The following is a 24,886-nucleotide window of genomic DNA, read 5'->3' on the forward strand; positions in this document are numbered from 1 at the left end:
TTCATGTCACCCAGGGCCACAGTAAATGACCCCACAGGCTGTGCACTGCACAAGCCCAGGGAGCAGGCTTTTCAGGGATATGATGCAATACGTACAGATCCTGCCATGCAGCCCTTATCCAAGCAGGGTTCCAGAGGCCTCGAGGCCACTCAGAGAGCTCTCATTTTCAGGTAGTTCCTTGCACCAAGCCAAAATCTGTCCCCACCTCCACCCAACAGTGGTTCACACCCTGGTCCCTATTCTGCCCTCTGGAGTCCTACATACAAAGCCTAATCACCTGTTTCAGACCCCACCCAGGGGTGGGTGCCCTGGCTTCCAACCAAGCCAAGAGGCAATTGTCTTTCTGAAGGAGAACCCTCTCTTGTCCCACCCCTGCAGTGGGGATAAAAGGAAAGAGCTATACTCAGGATAACCTCGCACACTAGGTGACCCTGCGCCTGGCATGCCTGCCTCTCTCTGCTGCTCCTGCATGCCCCAAGCTGGCTCCCATCCTGAAACACACAGGCCCAGGGCAAAAGTAAAGCAGTCAGGGAGTCAGGAAGAAAAGGCTGCATTCCTGCTTCCTTCTCAGCAAGTTTCCCAAGCAATGGGCCTCCTCGGGCACAAACCAATCTCCACAGCCACGGTTTCCTCAGGTTGCTCTTTGGGGAAAGAGCCTCCAGGTTTCCTGAGAGCCGCCACCCCACCATCCCAGCTGGTTCTTCCCTCTGGAGGTAAGCATTCCAGGGAGTATGGAGCAGCCACCACCAGTGTTCCTCTCTGGGACTCATACAGTCCCAGTTTGGGGATAAGACAAAAGTTTCCCTAGCACAGAGAGGGAGGACACTGGCATCCTCTCAGCTCCCAGGAGACAGGTCATGGACACATCCCCTCCTGGAGGCCAGTGACATTGCCTGTCCCACTCCCCCTTGAGCTATGCTACCTATATCCAGGAACCAAAGGCAACACTCGGCTCCTTTCACTTTCATGGGTTCTGGGAGCAAATGATTCTCCCAATCAAGAAACTGAAAAATCAAGGCTGAGCTGGGAACTAAAAATCAAGCAGCTGCAGGGAAGATGGACTGGACCTGGATTCAGGTGGGCCCTGGGCAGGTCCCCAGAAACCCAATGCCTATGAGGCACACTCAGTGGAGGGCAAAGGGGAGAAATAAGCCCAGAAGCAGTAAAGTGACAAGGGACGAGAGAGTAGCACCCAGGAAGTCAGCAGAGGCCAAGCAGCTTGGGAGAGGTAGGGCAGGCAGATAAAATTCTGGGCTGTTCCTCTTTGGGGCCACAGCCAGAGAAATAGCTCAGCTAATTGCATAACGCTTCTATTTGCCCAGAGCTTTTGTCCAGAAACTCTCTGTCCTGAGAGGTGATTAAAGAAGGTATCCAGCAAGAACTGCACAAGAAACAGAGTCAGCTGGAGAAGGAGGAGTGGTCTTCCGCGGCCCCACAGGAGGATGGATGCCCACAATGTGTCCGCCACATTCAACTTCACCCTGCCACCCAACTTTGGCAAGCGCCCCACGGATCTGGCACTGAGCATCATCCTGGTGTTCATGTTGTTCTTCATCATGCTCTCACTGGGCTGCACCATGGAGTTCAGTAAGATCAAGGCTCACTTCTGGAAGCCGAAAGGGTTAGCCATTGCCCTGGTGGCACAGTATGGTATCATGCCCCTCACAGCCTTTGTGCTGGGCAAGGTCTTCCAGCTGAACAAAATTGAGGCACTGGCCATCCTCGTCTGTGGCTGCTCACCTGGAGGGAACCTGTCCAATGTCTTCAGTCTGGCCATGAAGGGAGACATGAACCTCAGGTAAGCCGGGAGTGAGGAGGGAACAGCCCGGGACAGGAGCCACAGTAGAGATGTCACAGTTGAGGGGAAGAGCTGGGCTAAAGCCAGGAAAAGGAGTGAATGCAGGCTGGGTGGAGGCTAGGGCAGGGCAGGGGGAGGCTGGCATTTATTGCCAAGAGCTTATGCTGAGATGGGGGTAGGAACTGGGATACGTCTTGGTTTAAGCACCAAGCCAAAGGGATCATACTGGTTCAGGAATCTTGGGGTGATCTCCTTGCTTTCAGAGGTGTCTTAAGGATTGTCTTAAAGGAGCATTGATTTAAGCCAAAGGAACCTCCGAGAGAGCTGCATCCACCTACAACAGTGGACAAGTTGTCTGCTTTGAGACCAGAGATTTAAGAGGCAATGTGATTGGTGCCAAACATCACCAGGGAGATCAAGGTGACTCGGAACCAAATGAGCACCTCAAATTCCTGCAAAGCAGACAAGAATTTCCAAAAGGTCCTCCCAATTACTGGTCATCTGAGATGTCCTCTCTTTAAAGTCCCTCACTCCCCATCAGATGCAGTGACATTTCCATGCAAAGACACAACCAGGGAGATCCGAGAGTTTCCCAGCACCCACTCAGGATATGCCAACCCTATCTTAGCCACACTGATAAGAGGAAGACAGCAGCAACCCCCAACCCCCTGCCCAAGGCATTATAAGCAGAAATTAGCAAGGGCTCACTCCTGGAGACCCAGCACTCAGGGGCTGGTTGATGCCCATCCTTCCAAACAGAGGGACTCTAGTCTTGAACATCTGACTGAGCCACTTCAGACCTGCTCCAGCTCCAGCAGCCTGTGCAGAGGCTGAAGTAAACTCACTAGCAGAAGCTCTTGCTTTTTGCAAAACCTCAGTCTCAAGCCAGTCCCCTCTGGTTTAGTCCTCCATGGAGACATTATTCAGTGCCAGGTATGGGAGCAGAATCCAGAAAGTCCATCTGCTTGTCTGTCAGCACCCTACCCCTAGCAAACTTTCCTAGGAAAACTAAAAGTCAAAAAGCCCCTCCTAGTGATGCAAAATGACACTGGGACAGATTTTATTTTTTAATGAAAAAAGTGAGAATGACTGGGCATGGTGGCTGATACCTGTAATTCCAGCACTCTGGGAGGCCAAGGCAGGAGGATCACTTGAGACCAGGAGTTTAAGACCAGCCTGATCATCATAGTAAGACTGTGTCTACCAAAAAAAAAAAAAAAAAATTTTTTAATTAGCCAGGCATAGTGGCACATGCCTGTAGTCCCAGCTACTTGGAAGGCTGAGGTGGGAGGATCTTTGATCCTAGGAGTTCAAGGCTGCAGTGAGCCATGGTTGCACCAGTGCACTCCAGCCTGGGCAACAGAGTGAGATCCTGTCTCTCTCTCAAATAAAAAAATAAGCAAGAGTGAATGTGAATGAGAGTTGGGGTTTAACAGGATCTGCCATCTGAGCTCTGGGTTCTTTTCCCATATAATTTAGCCCTCACTGAAGTAGTTGATGGGAAGAAAGACACAAAAAGGGCATTCAGCTTGTGCCATCATCCTCGGAAAGGTATTTCGATGTTCAGTCATCTCACTGTGAGAAAATGCTTCCCGCTGTCTAATCCACATCCTCTCCACTACAAAGCAAGCCCTCGGTCTTGGATCTGGCTTATGGACAAGGCTCATAGCAGCCTATGTGTCCCAAGAAACCTAGAGCATATATGAATTTTGGTGTGCAAGGGATGCAGGAAGTCGGGGCTTGGGAAGAGGTACTCTGAGGGCTTCGTGTTTCTGCGGAGGAAGCAGAGCTGGGGGGTGGGAGGCAACAGTGTTTTTAAGTTTGAGTGGCCAGGTGTCCCAGTCCCGTCGCCAGTGGCCACTATTTAGGCCTCTGCCACAATGCTTGCATTGCCGCGGCTCTAAGCCCCAACCGGGCTGAGCCTCTGATGACTCAAGAACGTGACCCCTCATGCTCTCTGGCCCAGTCTCTTTGTCTGGACCCCTGACGACCATCATTTTTACCTAGACCCCCACAAGAGATAATCTCTGCTGGGACAGCCATTTTCTGTCATAAAGCTCCTTCCCGCAAACAAACCCTCCTATGCACGTTAAACCATACCTCAGATCCTACTATCAGAATGGGAATCTGGTCATCTACCTTCATGTGCAGCCAGACTTCAAATCCCACTCCAGTTTGGGACAATTTGTGACGTGCATTATGATAACCACAGTGATTATAGGAAGTAGCCAGGCACACTGCTAAACACCTTACTTGTATAAGTGTATGTGACCCTCCTACAGCACCCTCGGGGCAGCATGTAACGAGAAGCATTTAGAGGTAAGGAAACTGAGTATTAGAGAGGTCAAATACATTGGCACCAGGTCTGGGTGGCTCCAGAACCTGCGCTTTTACTGAAACATCTTCCAGGTCAGCATTTCCATAAAAAAACAAAATGGTCAGACAGCCTCAAAGACATGGGCAGACACCACAAGTCTCAGCAGCAAGTATCGTGTGGGAGCCACAGCTTCCCACTTTTCAAGAGAAGGTAGAATCTCTATTTTATGTGAAACCAGCAACTCACTCAATGTTTTTTAATGTGCAAACCAAACAATACATGTCAAAGGGCCAGCTATAGCTCAAAGGCCCCAGTTTAAGGTAAGCACAATCCTCTATATCCCATTTAGAGCTGGGAGGAATTGTAAGACACAGATTCCATTTTACACCTGAAGAGGCTGAGGTCTGAAACCTGCCAGAGGTTTCTCATAGTTTGTGGGAAACTGTGTCTCCCTCCACTCTGGCCTATAGCTGGAGCTGGTCTAAGCCAGGCCACCAGGCAGACCCCTCAACACAGTCAGGCCCGGCAGCTCCCTCCTCAAGGAAGGCCACTAGACAAGTTTCAAAAAATGTAGGTGACAAACAGGCGAAAGAAAATACCCTCACAGTTGAAGTGAGCATTGTTGTCCGGCACAGAGGAGAGAGTGCTATGCCAGCAGGAACCGGCCTCCTTTGACCACCCTTGCTGCCCCAAGTTCATCCGCTCCCCCTACCACCATTGGACTCACAGCAGAGCCCAGAGCCAATGGCCACGGGGACAATCGGCTTGGACACAACCCAGGCACTTCCACAGGTCTCCCAGCCATGATGTAGAAAGCTTAACCAGGACAAGATGGAAGCCACTGGGGTCCCCAGAAATTTCCCACTTCAGAGAGACTTTGTTGGGGCTCCTCACAGCTCCCTCAGTCCTGCCCCCAATCTGTGCACTGATGGATGCTCGAACCAGTCCCTTAAATGGGGTATACAGATGTCCAAAAGCAGGGTCTATGCTGTGTTCTTAAAACTTAAGCAGGAGAGGAAAAATAAAAAACAAATGTCCCCCTTTCCCTGTGAAAGGCAGCCAGGCCTACAATCGCAGGGATCTAGAGTGTGTAAAAGTCACTGTCCATCCTTGTCCCTTGGGGTAAACCAAGGATCACAACAGTCACAGATGCCAGCAGGAGATGGATGTCCCTGACCTGTCCCCAGCACTGTGCAAGTGGAGGAAATACCTGGGGGTCGGGGAACATGGTTCCTGCATACCCAAGCTGACAAGGCACACCAAGTCCAAACTCCAAAACTCCTGACACACCAAGCCAAAGTAAGCATGATTCCTCTGCTCTAGGACACCAAAACAAACACACAAGTTGTGTTTGACTTTTCTCTAAGAGGAGATCAATAGCGAGCCTTGAAACCCCCTGTATTCCCGTTCCCAATCTCATTGCCCTCTACCACATGCCAAAGGGAGCACCCCCCGGGAATTTGGTGTTCAGCATTTCCACTGACCCTTTTCAACTATTACCACATATGTACATGTTCATAAACAAGATAGACTGTGGGATTTACATCTTTTAATTTTGTACAAACAGTATTATACTATCCACATCACCTAACAGCTTGCTTTTTTTTTTTTTTTGAGAAATAGTCACGTAAAAAAAAAACAGCTATCTCATGTATCTGAACTGCTGTATAGTTTGCTTACATTTATCCATTCTCCTGTTGTCAGAGATTTGCCTTGCTTCTGTGAACAAACTTGTGCATGTCCCTGTGCCCACTTACGAGGGCATATGTAATTAAAGCAGGACTGCTGGGTTATGGGAGTCCCACATCTTTAACTAGTCTCTGAGGTTGTTGTTCACATCACACTTCTTCCCCAAGCAGTGTCTGAAGATCCCTGTTTCTCCATGCCTTCATCTAATATTGGAATTGTCAGATTTTTAAATTTTTTTCTAAATGAAAACAGTGAAGCAGATCACGATAGTTTTAAATCTGATTTCATGGGAGGTCTACCACATTTTCATCTGTGTGTTGGCCATTTGTGTGTCCTCTTCTGGAAATGTTGGGTCTTTTGCCTGGTTTTCTATGGGATTGTGGTTTGGGTGGGTTTTGAAAATTAATTTGTAAAGCTAAGGGTTGTTTATGTATGTTGCAACAGTCTATTCACAGTTTGGAGCTGGTCTTTACACTTTGATAATAATGTCTTCTAAATATAGACTGCTTGTGTTAATTTAGTCATATTTGCCAATATTTTCCCTTTCTGGTTTATGTTTTTTAGGGTTTTTTGTTTTTTTTTTTTTTTTTGAAAGAAGAAAGAAGGAGAAAGAAAAAGGGGGAGAGAGAACAGGATTCTTGCTCTATTGCCCAGGCTGGAATGCAATCTTAAAAAAGTATTAAAAACCTCTTTTATGCCAATAATTGTACTTAACAACAAAGACAGGAAGGAATAAGGGAAGAAAATAACAAACAAACAGCCAACCAATATTTCATTTAAGTCTGTGAGATGCTATGCAAATACTGAAGAGTAATTTACTTCCAATTATGTGGTCACTTTCAGAATAGGTGTAATATGATACTGAGAAAAATGTATGTTCTGTAGACCTGGGGTGGAGGATTCTATAAATATTCACTCCGTTTACTTATTCCAGGTCTAAATTCAAATCATAGATGTCCCTATTAATTTTCTATCTAATATTAACAATGTGATGTCAGAATCTCCCGCTATTATTGTGCGGGAGTCCAAGTCTCTTTATAAGTCAATAAGAACTTTTCTTATGTCTCTGGGAACTCCTATATTGGGTACGTATATATTTATGATCATTAACTCCTGTTGTTGCATGATCCTTTTACCATTATGTGATGTCCTTCTTTGTTTCTTTCGGTCTTTGCTACTATTAAAGTCTATTTTGTCGGAGACAAAAGTTACAACTGCTGTTTTGTTTGTTTGTTTTTGCTCTCCATTTAATTGGTAAATCTTCCTCTATCCCTTTATTTTGAGTCTTTTTGTGTCGTTGTGAGTTAGATCTGGATACAACGTACCAATAGATTTTAACTTTTTTTTTTCCAATTTGCCAGTCTATGTCTTTAATTGGGGCATTGAATCCATTTAAATTTAGGATTAATATTAATATTTTTGAGCTCAATATTGTAATTTAATGCTAGCTGGCTATTCTGCCCATTTGTTTATGTAAATTCTTCATTGTGGAGATACTCTTTACGTTTTGTAAATTTGGGGGATGACTGATACTATTTGTTCCTTTCTGTTTGTAGTGCTTTTTTCAGAAGCTCTTGTAAAGCAGGCCTGGTGGTGATGAAATCTTTGAGTGCTTGTTTGTTTGTGAAAAATTTTATTTTTCCTTCATTTATGAAGCTTAGTTTGGCTGGATATGAGATTCTGGGTTGAAAATTCTTTTCTTTGACTATATTGAATATTGACCCCCACTCTCTTCTAGATTGTAGGATTTCTGCTGAGAGGACTTTTGTAAGTCTGATAGGCTTCCCTTTATGGGTAACCTGACCTTTCTCTCTAGCTGCCCTCAGAATTTTCTCCTTTATTTCAACCCTAGTGAATCTAGTGATTGCGTGTCTTAGAGTTGCTCTACTTGAGGAATATCTTTGTGGTGTTCTCTGAATTACCTGGAGTTGAGTATTGTCCTGCCTTACTAGGTTAGGAAAGTTTTCCTGAATAATATCCTAAAGAATATTTTCCAGCTTGGATTCATTCTCTTCATGACCTTCAGGTACACCTATCAGTCGTAAATTAGGTCTTTTCACATAGTCCCATATTTCTTGGAGACTTTGCTCATTTCTTTTTACCCTTTCTTCTCGAATCTTGTCTTCTCGTTTCATTTCATTAAGTAGGTCTTTGACCTCTGATATCCTTTCTTCTACTTGATCGATTCGACCATTAAAACCTGTGCATACTTCGCAAAGTTCTCTATTATTCTTCAGTTCCATTAATTCACTTATTTTTGTTTCTAAATTGTCTATTCTCATTAGCATTTCATCAAACCTTTTTTCAAAGTTCTTAGTTTCTTTACACTGGGTTAGAACATGTTCTTTTAACTCACAAAAGTTCCTTATTATCCACCTTCTGAAGCCTAAATCTGTTAATGGAATGCACTCCTTCTCCATCGGGCCTTGTTCTCTTGATGATGAGGAACCCTGATCCCCTGTAGAAGGAGAGGCATTCTGATTCTGGGTATTCTCAACCTTTTTACGCTGGTTTTTTCCCATCATTGTGAGTTTATCCACCTATCGTCTTTGTGATTGCCAACTTTCAAATTAGGTCTCTGAGTGGACATCCAACTTGTTGATTCCCAGTGCCGAAATCTGAGCAACCTACTGCGCTGGCTAAAACAGCGGCATTAAGATTCGTGATGCTTTTCTGCTCGGGAATCTCTGGTCTGACTTCCTTCTTGAATCCCTTTCTCAATCAGGTAAGTGGGTGACTCTGCCTTCCCAGAGCTCCAAACATTGATCAAAAGGGGACCCAGTCCCGTTTACTCTGCATGAAGAACCACTGTGCCAAAGTGCCAGCAAAAATGCCACACCGGCCACAAGAGTCGCACTGGCAACCCTTGGGGCTCCTCCGCTGGGAATCTCCTAGTCTGTGGGCAACTAAAATTCATCTGAAAGTGTGGCATTCTCTCTTTCTGTGCGCTTTCTCTGGGAGCTACAATCCTGAGCTGCTAGTGATCGGCCATTTTGGATCTCTCTCCAGGGGGTTAAGAAATCCTTTGCTATCTACAAGACTGGCCAACATGTCAAAACCCTGTCTCTACTAAAAATACAAAAGAATTAGCCAGCCATGGTGATGTGCACCTGTAATCCCAGATACTCAGGAGGCTGAGGCATGAAAATTGCTTGAACCCAGGAAGTGGAGGTTGAAGGGAGCCAAAATCATGCCACTGCACTCTAGCCTGGGGAACAGAGCAAGACCCCATTTCAAAAAAAAAAAATTTTTTTATTGCCTACAAAGTTACAAAGACATTCCCCTATATTTTCTTTGAAAAGTTTTAAATGTTTGATTCACATGGAAGTACTTATTTTTATGTATGGTGTGAACTAACTTTATCTTTTCCATATAGACAGAAGATTCCCAGCCATGTTAAGTGAATTTTTCTCCAGTCATTTGTAATGTCATCTCTCTCATTTGTGTCTGGGATCTCTCTTCTCTTCTTTGGGTCTATGTGGCTATCCTTGTACCAGTTCCGCACTTTCTTAATTACGATTTTGTAAGTCTTGGTATCTGAAAACTAAGTCTCCCCACCTTGTACTTGAAAATCATGTTAGCAATTCTTAGCCTTTTACTCTTTCACTTGAATTTTAGTGTCAGCTTTCAAGTCTACAAAAAAATTATACGTCTGGAATTTTAATTAAATGTGCATTACATTTATAAACAAATTGAGAGACCATCTTTATAATATTGAAGCTTCCCATCTATGAATATGGTATAGCTTTTCTTTTACTTAGGCCTTTTTTAATACCTTTCTATAAAGGTTCATAATTTCTTTCATAAAGATCTTACATGTGTCTGGTTTAGATTTATAAATATTTTCTAGTTTTTGTGAATATTATAAATGATGTCTTTTTAAAAAAAAAAAATTAGTTTCTAGTATATCAAACCCAACTGATTGAGTGACTGATGCTAATGTATTTAGAACCTCATACATTCTCCTACTTACAGTTTTAATGGAAAATCACTTACATTTCCTCTATGGACAATCCTATCTTTGGCAAAACAAGGAAATTTTGTTTCTTATTTTCCCATTCCTATATTTTTTCTATTTCTTGTTTTGCTGTGCTTATTAGGGCCTATATATAGTATAATTTACAGAAGAGGCAATAATAATGACTATCTTTGCTTTTATTTCTCTTGTTAAAGAAAACTCTAATTTTTTAAAATTAAGTTTAACGTTTAATATAGATGTTTAATAAATTTTCTTTCAAGGTAAGGAATTTTCATTTTGTTGCTAGTGTACTAAATTTTTATTAGGTGAGAACATTAAATTTTGTTGAATGACTTTTCTATATCTACAAAATTATATCATTTCATTAATCTAATCATGTAGTAATATATATACTAATAGATTAATGTTAAATCATTCTTACTTATCTTGTTCATTGTATTCCTTTTTTAAAATATATTTTATGATTTTTCTTCTATGTTCATAAATAAGAGTGGCCCCCAATTTTCCTTTCTCAAAATATCATTCTCCAGCTTTAGTTCCAAGATATTAACCTTATACAATAAATTGAGGCATGTGTCCCCTTTTCATATTCTCTGGACAGATTTGTATAATATTGTAACAATCTCCACTTTGCATGTTTAGTAGAACGCTACTGTAAGACAGTATAAATCATGTAAGTTTCTAGAAGATCGGTTTTGAACTGTTTATTAAATGTCTTTAATGATTCTAAGGTGAATCAGATTTTGGCTTCATATTGACTTGGTTTGTAGGCTATATTTTCCATGAAATTGTCCCCTTAATATAAGTTGAAAATGTAATGCCATTTCTCAAAGTTTGTACAAACAAAAGAAAAAATATATATATATATATATATATATATATAATTGAAAATTAAAGTATGAAAATGTCCCTAGTTTCTTTTATGACTTTTTAAACTCTTCATTGTCTCTGTAATTATGTTCCCTTTTTCACTCTAACATCATCAATTTGTGCCATCTCTCTTTTCCCTGATCTGTCTTGGTTTTTATCACATTTCCAAGGCTGTGAAACTATCACCATTATCTAATTGCAGAACATTTTCAACACCCCAAATAGGAACTCTATCCCATTTAGCAGGAGTCCCCATTTCTCTCTCCCCTTCCAACCCTTGACAACCACTAATCTACTTTCTGTCTCCATGGTTTTCACATAAATGGAAAACCATTTGCAAGTCATATATCTGATAAGGGTCTAGTATTCAGAATACATGAAGAACTCTTATAATGCAATAATAAAAAAATTAAAAATGAGCAAAGGATTTGAATATTTTTATCTCATATGCATTCAATATGTGATCTTTTGTGTCTAGATTTCTTTCAGTTAGCATAATATTTTCAAGGTTCATTCATTCATAGCATGTCACGATACTTCCTTTTTTTGTAATTGAATAATATCCCATCATATGGATATAATAAATTTTGTTCATCGATTCATTCAGCTGATGGACATATGGGTTTTTTCTACTTGTTGCCTAGTATGAATAATCTCTTTGAAAGTTCATAGGCAAGTTTTTGTGTAAACATCCTTTCCATTCCCTTGGAATATATACCTGAGTTGAATTGCTGGATTATATGATGATTTTTTGTTTAAATTTTTGAGAAACTGCCAAACTATTTTCCAAAGCACCATTTTACAGTCCCACCAGCAGTGTAGGAAGATTCCAAATTTTCCACATACTCTCCAACACTTGTAATTGCCCATCGTTTTAATTATAGCCATGCTAGTAGGTATAAAGCAGTATTGCATTGTGGTTTTGATTTGCATTTTCCTAATAAGTAATGATATTGAGCATCTTTTCATGTGCTCATTGGTCATTTGTATATCTTCTATGGGGAAATATCTCATTCAAATCCTTTGCCCATTTTTAATTTGTTTTTTATTATTGCATTATAAGAGTTCTTCATGTATTCTGAATACTAGACCCTTATCAGACACATGACTTGTAAATATTTTCTCTCGTTCTCTGGACTGCCTTTTCACTTTCTTGATGGTGTCCTTTGAATCACAAGTTCTTAATATTAATGAAGTCTGATTTGTCTGTTATTTCTTTGGCTGTTTGTGCTTTAGGTGTCATATCTAAGAAACCATTGCCTAATCCAAAGTCCCCCCTCCCTGTTTTTCAAATATGTATTTTATTATTTTTTCATTCTAAATACTTTTTCCACTATGATTTCATTGATGATCTAATTAGAAAGTCCCCCTCCCCACCATTATTCTTTTATTACTGGTTGCTCAGTTTCAACGACCCTCCCATCCCAACTCTAAGACCTCAATTCTGGTTGCTCCCTTGGGCATTAAAGCCTCCAGAGTGCCAAGACTAACACTCCACTCCCCTCTAACCCCTCTAAACAGTGAAGCTTCAGCTTGAGCTCCGCCACTACTTTGCATTTGTTTCTTGTTCGTGGGCACTTTTTTTTTCTTTTTTTTGGACAGTATCTCACTCTGTCACCTACGCTGGAGTAGAATGGCACTTACATAGCTCACTGTAGCCTCAACCTTCTGGATTCAAGCCATCCTCCTGCCTCAGCCTCCTAAGTAGTTGGGCCTACTGGTGCACACCACCACACCTGGCTCATTTTTATTTGTGTGTTTTTTTGTTTGTGTGTAGAAACAGGGGTCTTACTTTGTTGCCCAGGCCGGTCTCAAACTCCTGGCTTCAAGCAATCCTCCCTCCTTGGCCTCCCCAAATGCTGGAATTATAGGCATGAGCCACTTTGCCAGCCTCCCTTACTTTCTTACAAGCTCAAGTGTGTCTTTAAATGTTCCTGGGGGTAGGGGAGTTCCTATTATCTACTTCACAATTTTCTTTGAGGGCCTCTCCTCACCTCTAACAGCTCTTATCCCTTGTGACATGTCTACCTATTGTTCTTGATGACTACACTCTAATACCTTTGATCTAGGCTACTCTTGATGCATATTCAAGCCAGATTCCATCGTTATGTAAATAATGAAAGAAGTGTAGATGGAGGGTAGGGCTGTGGGGAGGAGGAGGGACACCCTTAGTGTGGTTTTCCTAGGGTCTTGCCAAGCCCTCACCTCCCAACCACCTTCCCACTGGATTGGAAGTCAGAGTCATATATTGTTAATGTGAACATCCATAAATCCAAGGAGATGCCCTATCAGCTTCCTTCTCAGTTGACCCTACTGGAGGGCCTCTCCCTAGACAGGGTCCTCGGACTAACATATGTAAGATTCCAAATGGAAAAGGAAATTGGAGAAGTAGGATATATATTAGCGCTGGAGGGATATATTATTCAGGCTATAAGTCTCACTCTCAATTTATTTTAAATAATATCAGGAGGAACCAGAAAATGAAGAACATGAGAACAACAGAGTAGGGGACTGGAATATTATCCAAGATGCAAAGCAAGCCTGACCAGGTTACCCTGTCATTTACTCAACACGGGTAACTGTTGCTGCCTTCTCTTCTACTCCACCACTATGGTCCTTCAATTACTCTGTTTCTTACTGCTTCACTATTTATTTTACAGTCCTTTTAATCATGGTATCTGTTTATTGATTTTTTCTTAGTAGGGTTTGGCTTCTGCCTGACCATCACTCCACGCCACCCATTCCCAAAGGCCAAGTGCCCTGTCACTGTGTCTCACACTCAGATTCCCCACTCAGATTCGCTTTGTCCAGTGGAGACAATAGCAATTGCTATTGTCTCCACTGGACAAAGCCACTACAACCAGCCATTCCCTAGGCTCTAAACCAGACGTTTAGTAACTGTGGGTCAAGTGCTATTCCATGGTTCAAGGGGCTAATGACCAGAGTAATGGGATCACACAGTTAGCTTTCTACAAAATGGGCGGGGATGGGGCAGGTGCTCTACGCAAAAGGAGTTCTGTTATAGAGAAGGGGATCAGAATGGCTCCTTCCACAATGAATCACACAGGGGCTGAAGCAGTTGAACCAGCCTAAGTTCAAATCCTTCCTCAGCCACTTACTACCTTAGGTGATTCTGAGCAGGACACAACTCTTCTAGTCTCCAGCCTCCTTGTCAGCGAAAAGAAGATAGTATGCTTACTGCCTAAGGATATGGGGGAAAGGAACTCTAGTTATGTTGTAAAGAACTTAGCACAGTGACTGGCACTTAGCAGGCACTCAACAAAATAAGTCTGTATTCATGGGCTTTCTCTCTCTCCTCTTCCCATGTCTCCCACCAGCATTGTAATGACCACCTGCTCCACCTTCTGTGCCCTTGGCATGATGCCTCTCCTCCTGTACATCTACTCCAGGGGGATTTATGATGGGGACCTGAAGGACAAGGTGCCCTATGGAGGCATCATGATATCACTGATCCTGGTTCTCATTCCTTGCACCATAGGGATCGTCCTCAAATCCAAACGGCCACAATATGTGCGATATGTTGTCAAGGTAAGAACCTGGGGGCTTGGCAAGTTAGGGCAAAAGAGTAAAAACACCATAGACAACTATAAGGCATAATCATTGTATTAATAATAAACATATATATGCTCCTCCTAGATGCTAAGTTTTATGCTATGCACTCTGAGGAGTTTCACTGTCGCCAGAGTTTGATATTTGCAGAAAGTGAAGTAACACACGAGGTCAGCATGGTGGCTCACACCTGCAATCCCAGCTCTTTGGGAGGCTGAGGTGGGTGGACCACTTGAGGTCAGGAGTTTGAGACCAGTCTGGCCAACACGGTGAAACCCTGTCTCTACCAAAAATACAAAAAAAAAAAAAAAAATTAGCCAGACATAGTAGTGAATGTCTGTAATCCCAGCTTCTCTGGAGGCTGAGACAGCAGAATCACATAAACCAGGGAGGCAGAGGTTGCAGTGAGCTGAGATCATGCCACTGCACTCCAGCCTGGGCCATAGAGTAAGACTGTGTCAAGAAAGAAAAAGAAAAAAAAAAAAAGAAAGTGAAGTAACACTTGAGAGAAACAAGATCCAATTCCAATGTAGACGCAAGTATTTGCAGAAGGCAAGGAGATGGAACAGTGAGGGCTGGAGTGGTCAAGGAGGCTTCTTAAAAAGAAAGAGCTTGAGGCATTTGGGTAAACCTGGGGAAAAGCCTGAACAGAGGATTTCAGAGGGCACCAAGGGCAAATTTGGCTGATGTGGTAAGAAGCTAGAGGAGAGAGGTGGTATACCCACTCCCAGCATTTCAGGAGAGGGATGGGGTGGGAGGTAGAGTTAAGGCCACAGAGGTTGTAAGGTTCTCCCTTGTATGCAGAAGAATCCCAGACTCTTAAGAGTGCAGCTATGGTCTCTCCACCATTTTCAGCCTTGGAGTTCTGTCCCTGCCAGCCTCCCCCTTGGCTCCCTACTAATCCCCCAGGGCCAGGGGGTCATCCTGGTCCTCAGGAAGGACTTGACCTCCTGTACTATCTCTGCCCCTGGATCAATGCCTCTGGCCTGGTCTGCAGGGTGTGCTGAGAACCCCAAAGTCTGGCAGCAGCTTTGGGCCTGGAACAAAGAAGCCAAGAGTTCCGTTTTTGGGGGGGTTATTTTCACACTACCATTGTCTCAAGAGGAGTTTTTGCCCTGGCCCTCTCCCAGTGCCATGGCTACAGCTCCACATCCCACCTGCTGCAGCACATTGAAGGAATGATCCCTCCTCTTTTCCGTGGCCAGTCATGGAAAAGAAGATAGTATGTTTACTGCCTAAGGATATGGGGGCAAGGAACTGAAGCCACTTAGCACAGTGACTGGCACTTAGCAGGCACTCAACAAAATAACCTACATTCACGGGCTCTCTCTCTCGCCTCTTTCCATGTCTCCCACCAGCACTGTGATGACCACCTGCTCTACCTTCTGTGCCCTTGGCATGATGTAATCCCTGGGATCTATGATGGGGATTACATCATCCTCTCCACTCTTGCATCTCGGAGACCTCCCTTTATTGATTATGTCCCCGCCCCAGCAGCCTCCCCTCTCTCACTCTAATTTCTACAGCATCTCTGTATTGGTTCTTCACAATCAGCTTTGATACAGACTCACGTATCTCTTATCTTCAAAAAACAAAACAAAAATTTTTTTGTGAAATCTACCTCCCATTCCACCTAACACCTCCCTTTGCTCCCCCTCTTCCTAGCCAGGCTTCAGGAAAAGTCCCCTTCACTCCTCCCTCTGTGTGTGTCAGTACCTCCCTCTCAAACACCTTCCTCTTCCCCGATGCCACCGCCAGAGCTCTCTCACGAGTGACCAGGCCCTCAGCAATTAATTTCCATTATTTGAATCCCTCTCTTCTCTTCTCCGTGGTCTCCCATCCACCCAGCATCTTGATGACCACCTGCTCCACTTTCTTTGCCAAATCCAATGGACACTTCTCAATCCTTCCTTGGACGTAATTGACCACTGCCTCCTTGTGTTATCTCAGTCAGTGGCATTCTGCATGCCAAACTGCCTCAACCAAAAACTGGGAATCATTCTCAATGTCCTCCTCTTCCTCACCACCCACATCCATCTAATCAATGACCATTGATTCCACCTTCTGTTGCTGGAATCCATTCATTCCTTTCCATCCTTACCTCTCACTAGACAACTTAAATGGCCTTCTCATCCTACCTCCTGAACCCAGTTTCAACCTGAGGGTGAAGATGTGAAGTACAAACTCTATCATGTCACTCCACTGCTTAAAGCCTCTCACTGGTTCCTTTCCCCTAGGATAGAGTTTAAATTCCTTAATGTGGCACTTGAGTTGGTCTCAACTGATCTACCAGTCTCAGCTATTTTCTCTTTGCACTTGACCTTCCCTTTACATGGAACACTCTTCTTCCCAATTGTCACCCCACTCACCCTTTAAATTTCAAAACAAATAGTGTCTCCTCCAGTAAGCCTTCCTGAACCTCCTAAGCCTGAGAAGGATGCTTGTCCTATTCATTCCCATAGTACCCAACACTCCAGCTAACCCTTGTAGCAATCTCTGCATTAAGAATACCTGGGGTTTTTTTGTTTGTTTTTGAGATGGAGTCTCTCTGTTGCCCAGGCTGGAGTGCGGTGGGGTGATCTCGGCTCACTGCAACTTCTGCCTCCTGGATTCAAGCAATTCTCCTGCCTCAGCCTCCTGAGTAGCTGGGATTACAGGTGTGAACGACCATTCCAGGCTCGTTTTTGTATTTTTAGTAGAGATGGGGTTTCACCGTGTCGGTCAGGCTGGTCTCCAACTCCTGACCTCATGATCTGCCCACCTTGGCCTCCCAAAGTGCTGGGATTACAGGTGTGAGCCACTGCGCCCAGCCATACCTATTCATTTTTATTCCCCACTCATTTCTCAAGAAGCAAGACCATAAAGCTGTGTCTTAATTAACACTGAATCCACAGCACGTATCACAGTGCCCCCATAGCTAATGCCTGAGAATAAAGGAATGAAGGGCAAGTCCTATCTGCTTCTCTTCCACACACCAGCAGAAAAACAACATAAACAGAGAAACATGATTGTGTGCGTCATTTCATTTCTTTAAGATAGTTCGTGGGGTGCATAACATTGCTTTAGTTTTTTAAAAATCCTATATACCCCACGAACTATCTTAAAGAAATATATATAAGATATAAAGAATATTAAAATGTGAACTGACCCCTGCTATCATTTAATGCTACTCTGCCCATTTTATAGGTGGGAAAACTGGAGACCAGAATACCAAGTCACTCTACTAATGATAACTGACGTGAGAGCATGTCTCCTTTATACCTCAAAGTAACTTTTAAAATGTTTCTCTGAGGATGCAAAAAGCAGAAGCTCAGATCTTAAAGCTGGAGAAGGCTTCAGGATGAAGTTCAGTCTCCTGCCTTAGTACCAATTTGCAGATAGAGTAACTGAGGCCCTGAAAAGTTACTTGGCAGAGCCAGGATTATCTCAGCTAGTCTCTGTTCCTGTTGTGTTGCACATTCACTGTTCAATGCCACAGGGAAAATGAAGTCAAAATGAGACCAGAGAACATTAAAAAGGCCAAGAAATACCTTGGCCAGAAAGACAGAGACCAGTAATAAGGGACTATATAAAAAGCAATCTAAAAAACCCAGGCATATCCAGGACCCATTTTGCCCCTGACTAAACCTCCAGGGTTAAACAACCACAAAGTTAACAGCTACGCTGATCTTCCTATATTCCAAAGCTGGAATCACTCCTGTAAGGATGCAGAGATGAACATGTGGGTCAAGCTGCAAAGGCTGAGGCATCCTTGCTTCTATGGCTCTTTGAGGACTAGGCTCATGCCTCATCACCCTATCCCATAAATAATATAGCGAGCACCAAACTGGAAATGAACAAATGATTGACCTACCCTCTTTGCACACTTAACCCTCCAAGGACCTTGCAAATCCAAATAACCCAACTTTCAATAACTAGCTCTGGCAGCAGCTATCTGCTCACACTGGGTTCAACCAGTTACATTCACTGGTGGAAGGTCACATTTAATATGCCAAGATACAATTTCAGGGATGCTCATTTTGAAAAGCAATTCAAGTAATTTTTAAATTACCCATGCAAGGGTTTCTCCAAAGGTTATGTGGTTAGAAGACTGATGAATCTGAGCATGACATGGCCAGGAGCCACTTTCATGATCAGCCATCCACCATTCTTTAATCCCACCATTTCACTGACTCAACACTCGACTCATGCTTTTCCATACCTGCTGCTACTGATGAACTGACCCCTGACTCTCCTTTGTCTTACAACTTCTGCCAACTTGTGGCTTTTATTGCTCCCAGGCTTCTGTGTTTTAACACTTGTCCCTGCTATTGCTTTCCTCTCTGTAATCCTGTAAACTTCCTAGATGAGACATATGATTATTTTTACCACTCATCAGCCTGCACAGGCCACCTTTGTGGGTTGACTGTGGACATGTCATCTCATGTGTCACTGGCAAGCCAATGGATTGGCTGCCCATAAATGGGCACTCATTCCAGTTGTGAGCAGGGCAATGAAGTCAGGTGGTACAAAACATGGCGGCCTATAAAGAAGCAACTACCCAAGACCGCCTGTCTCAGCAGGAATTGTAGACAAGATAAATTTCCAGAGATAGCAGCAGTGGGAGTGACAGAAAACTCTAGAATGTTAATTTCCTCTCCTTTGAGTAGTAATAGGAGTTAGTTTAGTGAGTTCTTATATGCCAGGTCCTATGCCCTCAACCTCCCTCAGGTTGCATGAATCTCCAAAGCTTACACACCTGGAGATTAGCAGAGTCGGCTTTCCCACCTGGATCATATCAAAGTCTGTGCTCATAGTCACCATTCTGCAGACCCCAAGAACTGGAGAACGTGAGTGAGAGAATGAGAGTGAATGCCTATACAGAGGAAGAGGGCTTCTGGATTTGTGGACAATTCCTGTAGCATAGTATCTCCTACATTATCATTACACTCTGATCCTTGGGTAGAGGACAAATTCAAAAGACAGAAATCCAAAAGGGGAAATCAACTAAAAATGCAAGGGTAAACTGAGTTCATTACCTAATACATCTTTTAATAAAACTTGAAGCACATGGTTATTGAAGAGGTGTGAAAGTCCTTCCCATGCTGGGATAGGACCACTAATTGGTATAGGTGATGTTCTATATGATCACATCAGTTGCAAAAAGGATTAAAAACAGAACACAAAGCTGTGCAGCTGAAATCTGGGCAATAAAAATGTTAAAATGTCATTAGGACATTACAAACGTACTTAAAACCACTGAACTGTACACTCAAAGTGATTAAACTGGCAAACTTTGCTATATGTATTTTACCACTTTAAATGTTAAGATTATCCTATAGACAGGATAAATTGTAATAAAAAGATGGGCTGGGTGCAGTGGCTCACACCTGTAATCCTAGCACTTTGGAGTGGGGGGTGCCAAGGTGAGAGTAGTACTAGAGTCTAGGAGTTTAAGACCAGACTGAGCAATATAGCGAGACCCTGTCTCTAATATTAATTTAAAAAAATAACTTTTTTAAAACAGGAATCCAAAAAGACAAAATAAAGATCTTTCACATTCCCTTCCACTTCGAATTTTTTAGTGCAATGTTTTCCACCTCCAATTTCTACCTGTGCTTCCCCACCTCTCTGTTCCTCCATATCCCCAACCCTTCTAATTGCCTTATCTTTATTCCCAGGGAGGGATGATCATCATTCTCTTGTGCAGTGTGACCGTCATAGTCCTCTCTGCCATCAACGTGGGCAAGAGCATCTTGTTTGCCATGACACCACTCTTGGTGACAACCTCCTCCCTGATGCCTTTTATTGGTTTTCTGCTGGGTTATGTTCTCTCTGCTCTCTTCTGCCTCAATGGACGGTAGGTATTACTGAATTTTTTTGACACTGTCTCACTCTGTTGCCCAGGCTAGAGGGCAGTGGCACATTCTCGGCTCCCTGCAGCCTCGACCTCCTGCGCTTAAGTGATCCTCCTGCCTCAGCCCCCGCAAGTAACTGAGACTATAGGCACAAGCCACCATGCCCAACTCATTTGTCTAGAAATGGGATTTTGTCATGTCACCCAGGCTAGTTTTGAACTAATGAGCTCAAGTGATCTGCCTGCCTCTCAGCCTTCCAGAGTGCTGGGATTACAGGTGTGAACCACTGCACACCTGGCAATAGGTATTTTAGGTCCCACTCTCCCATGGGCTTCATTCTTGTCCTAGTCTTTCAGGAAAAGCAGCTAGCACCTGAAATCTGCACAAGGCATTTCCCTAGCTATATGTTCAAATGCAGCAACCGGACAATAGACTTTCGACCTAAAAATAATTGAAGGAAGGACTGAATGGGTTAAGAATGCAGACGCCAAAGGCATCCAAACACCAATAGCAACAGCAAAGTAGCATCTAGATTCTGTCTGCTGACGAACTCCTTGGTAGTGTCCCTGGGGTAATTTCGTGTCATCGTGACAGGTGTTGATAATGCTCCTCCTCCTTGCCCCCTTCTCCTCTTCTGCCTAGGCTTCAGTCCCAACACAGACACCACGGGGTGACACTCAGAGCTAAGCAGCTGTGAACCTTGACTAACGTAATCCAATTCACAAACAGCTGCTCCTCTGTAGGAACAGTTTGAGGGCATGGTACATGACCATCAGACAACCTAACATAGTAGTATGAGGACTTTTCTTCTTTTTAGCCACAGTAGACAAGTGCTTAAGCAGAAATCTAAACATTAGTAGCACCCCATTTTTAAAAAAAAAAAAAGATTTTAAAAATATAATTTTAAAAGTAATTATCCATTTTTAAAGACATGTTAAACAACAAATTACCGCAGGATGTAAAATATGATGATATAGTGAGTCAAAAGGCTGTCAATGACCACTTGGTGATGTTCGCTTTCACCAAAACAAAGAGGGTGATGCAGACCATAACTGGCCACAGAACCATATGCCACTACAGTAGTCTCCACCGTAATAAATGTGCTATGTCTCTCGGGTTTTTTTCTAGTAGATAACTATTTTAACACAGTAAGCTGCAATGCAATGAATTACATATGTATTCATTACACGTAAACATCTCACCCTTTAATCCACAAAATGTAAAACAAAACCAAGAAAATGTGTTTCAAAGATAGACAATGGAACTGAATCAGGTTTTGCTTTTATCTTTAATCATTACATGTTTTAAAGATACGTAAGCCAGAAACTTGGAAAACAGGACAAGGTCCCAGACATTTCAGACAAACTTTTTCTAATATATATTAAAAATGTAATTGTCCTATGAGCCCAATATAACAAACCAATTAATAGATACTGGCTTTCTTTCATCTCTCAGTAGCCAGACATTTCTACAAATTCTAATTCAGCAACTCTACACAAACAAATCATAGATTTCTAAGCTACTCAAAAAAACCTCTCACAAAAGCTGCCTGGGTACGAGCCACCATCCCCTCACAGGGCTGGATTGGTGTCAACTGGGTCTACTTTTTTCAGAACCGATGTGCATTCCACACACCTGGCTCCCTTCCACCTTCTTATGCTGGAGTGTTCAGTGAATCCTAGAGTATCTGGGCTGGGGGTGGGGTAGCGCACAAGCAAAGTTGCTTCCTCTAGTTCCTTCTGAGCGCATTTGGGGCTTTCTTCACCAACACAGGTGCAGGCGTACTGTCAGCATGGAGACCGGATGCCAAAACATCCAACTCTGTTCCACCATCCTCAATGTGGCCTTTCCCCCCGAAGTCATTGGACCACTTTTCTTCTTTCCCCTTCTCTACATGATTTTCCAGCTTGGAGAAGGGCTTCTCCTTATTGCCATGTTTAGGTGCTATGAGAAATTCAAGACTCCCAAGGGTGAGTACTGAATTGTCCCCACTTCAAGTTCTGCTCCAATATTGGACCTGAGCCTACCAACAAGCCAAGTTTCTATTAGGGACTTTTTAGATAGGGCTTTAATTCTTAAGTCACTAAGAACCAGGTAGCCCCAAGAAGCATGCAAGAGGCTTTAAAGATCCAAGTCTACTTCAACAACTGCACGCCATTTCTTCCTTCGGGCTGGAAGAACAAAATTGTGGATGCAGTTTACCTCATAAAACTGAAGCAATTTGGGCTGCTTTGTGTCAGTGGGGAGACATCACAGGACAGAACTGCCTTGGACAACTGAGATTACTAGTTGTGTGAAAGGCCACTATTCACAAGAGTTGGGGAAGTTTCAGTTTCTCAGAGCCAGGTTTTCATTTCCTGGAACCAGATCAGAACCAAGCACCACTGGCACCCCCATATGAGGAAAAACATATGAAAGCAATAAAGATGATTTCTCAACCCTAGTTACACAGTAAAGGAAACTTAAGCATAGCGTTAAACAGTAACTACCTCCACAATAAACTTGATTAGTATGATTTGTACTTTATTCTTACCACGGGGTAATAAAGCATCTCTTCTCTAAAATGCTCAGAGCATTGCCTTTCAAAATATAATCGAACCTCAAGACAGACCAGAGACCACAGTGCCTTCCTCAAAGTGCACTTTAACACCAATTTAAAAAAAGACACTCAAACCTACTTTATAACACATTTCATTATTTTATAACTCTAAACATTAGTGTATTATCCCTAACTACTTACCCAAATCCTTCAACTGCCCCTTCATGTCCACGAATTGAAGTCCCCTTCAAAAGTTTTTCTAGATCCTAGGGACTGTGATTTAAACCGTAGGAGAAATACACAACTTTCCCTGTTTGAATTTGTCACATTATACTAGCAAATACTGATTCTCTCTCCCTTTGCAGTTAACTAAGATGTAATTAGGTTGCCAGCCAAAACTAAACAAGTAAAGGCTGACCATACTCTAGAACCATTTTAGAAGCTTTGGTTCAAAGCTACAGTGGAGTTTTAAGAATCTAGTCCAGGCGTCCCCAAACTACGGCCCCCTGAGGCCATTTATCCGGCCCCCCGCCGCACTTCAGGAAGGGGCACCTCTTTCATTGGTGGTCAGTGAGAGGAGCACAGTATGTGGCGGTCCTCCAAAGGTCTGAGGGACAGTGAACCGGCCCCCTGTGTAAAAAGTTTGGGGATGCCTGATCTAGTCTGATGCTTATCTGAGAGGAACTCAACAGATTTGCTGCCTTCTCACAAAAAGTCCACGAAAGTTTCTAGATCAACCAAGTTCGCAGATTTGAGGTTTTAGAACCAGAAGGGCCTGGAATGACCTCAAAGGACAACATTCTATGGATCTTTAGCTCTCAAGGCTTACAAAAAACTTTCCACACAATGCATTTCAGAAGATCCCAATGGAAACACTCAATCAAAACAACTTATTTCTTTGGACCTAATGGCCCCAAGAAGCTATTCTCAGGGCGAAAAATCTGTCAAGTTTTTATACTTTTGATTCTTGCACCTTTCTATACAGATGGGAGAACTGTGTACAGAGAATTCTCCCATCTGTACAGAAAGGTGTGGGAATCAAAGCTATCTTCAAATTTGCATCACCACCTACACTGTGGGCAAGAAAAAAAGCAGAACAGAGTTGGTGAAAAGAACTGGAAACTCTCTTGGTTAGACTTTCTCAAAGATCTTTCCTCCCTGCCTCCTTATTCCCTGAATGCAACACAGTCCCTGCAAACATAAACCCATCTCCCCTGCTGTTTTACTGTATGTACAAAGAAGTTAGAGGTGAAATGATGAAGACTCAACAGTCTAATTCATTAGGACTTTTATTACTACTACCACCATTACAGAGATTGAGGGGAAAATGAATTTAAATCATGGAAGAGACAGCAGAGATGGAAACTATATACACAGCACATCTTAAGTCTCAGTTGATATTATTTTCCAGATTAAACAAGTTTCATTGTTTTACTCCCCTTGTTCTCTCTCTACACCTATGGCCCTTTTTAATTTTACAGATAAAACGAAAATTATCTACACAGCTGCCACAAGTGAAGAAACTACTCCAGGAGCTGTGGGAAATGGCACCTACAAAGGGAAGGAGTGCTCCCCTTGCAAAGCCTAGCCCCTCCTACGGCGGCCTGGATTCTGGTCCCAAAGCAAATTCCAAAAGCCAGTCTGGTAAACTACAGAGAGCAGCAAAAACTCTAGTCTTGCCTGAGTCTCTCCAGCATTTCTAGTACATCTATCGGAATCATCAAGCCTTGGCCGGAACACACAGTGTCTACCCAAGAAGCCTCACCTATCCCCAACTTGGAATTTGCTAAAGACTTGTTCAGTGACTGTCAATCTGTGAAACCAGAAACCCAATCTGCTTCTTGCCAGGATCTCTGTAACAGTGCCTGATAAGTATCTTAAGTCGCTAAATTTCTGAACTAACCAATCTATGTGTTTTATCCATTATTCAAATACCCAAATCCCATTTGAAGTTTTGTGACCCAAAAGAGAAATAAATGCTCAAAAATACTGTAGAATTAGATTTCGGAAGTTCTAACCTAAAAAATTCAGACCCCATTTTTTCCCTTTTGACTTGATTAGGGTGATGCTCCTGAAAAGTCAAATTTGACACCAAATATGCAGAAGTGAAAACAAGATGCAGCTAAGCAGAACAAACTCAAAAATAGCTAATGAAATGAAAAAACTGGGAGAATGCATCAAGTTAGCAGAGGGGAAAAACCGTGACAAGGAGAAAACAGGAAACAAACATACACTAACACAATGTTATTACTAATCCCCCGTAAGTTCACTAGGTTTCTGGTTTTAA

General features: G+C 42.9%; 1 protein-coding gene across 1 annotated transcript; it reads left to right on the plus strand.

Annotated features, from left to right (window-relative positions):
- Window positions 1-1,284: 1,284 nt before the first annotated feature.
- SLC10A1 (solute carrier family 10 member 1) lies at window positions 1,285-24,596 on the plus strand. Its single transcript, XM_003924480.4, has 5 exons — window positions 1,285-1,798; window positions 13,992-14,202; window positions 19,884-20,062; window positions 21,834-22,030; window positions 24,081-24,596. The coding sequence occupies exons 1-5, from the start codon at window positions 1,443-1,445 to the stop codon at window positions 24,185-24,187; spliced, it is 1,050 nt and encodes a 349-aa protein (XP_003924529.1). The 5' UTR covers window positions 1,285-1,442; the 3' UTR covers window positions 24,188-24,596.
- The last annotated feature ends 290 nt before the right edge of the window (window positions 24,597-24,886 follow it).

Source organism: Saimiri boliviensis, chromosome 2 (assembly GCF_048565385.1).
Source record: "Saimiri boliviensis isolate mSaiBol1 chromosome 2, mSaiBol1.pri, whole genome shotgun sequence".
Taxonomy (NCBI): Eukaryota; Metazoa; Chordata; class Mammalia; order Primates; family Cebidae; genus Saimiri; species Saimiri boliviensis.

Bases quoted from the DNA above. Each gene is read 5' to 3' on its own strand.
- SLC10A1 (XM_003924480.4), top strand. From the start codon at position 1,443: ATGGATGCCCACAATGTGTCCGCCACATTCAACTTCACCCTGCCACCC. The intron at 14,203-19,883 runs GTAAGAACCTGG...CTTTATTCCCAG, and splicing joins ATGTGCGATATGTTGTCAAG to GGAGGGATGATCATCATTCT. The intron at 20,063-21,833 runs GTAGGTATTACT...TCACCAACACAG, and splicing joins CTCTTCTGCCTCAATGGACG to GTGCAGGCGTACTGTCAGCA.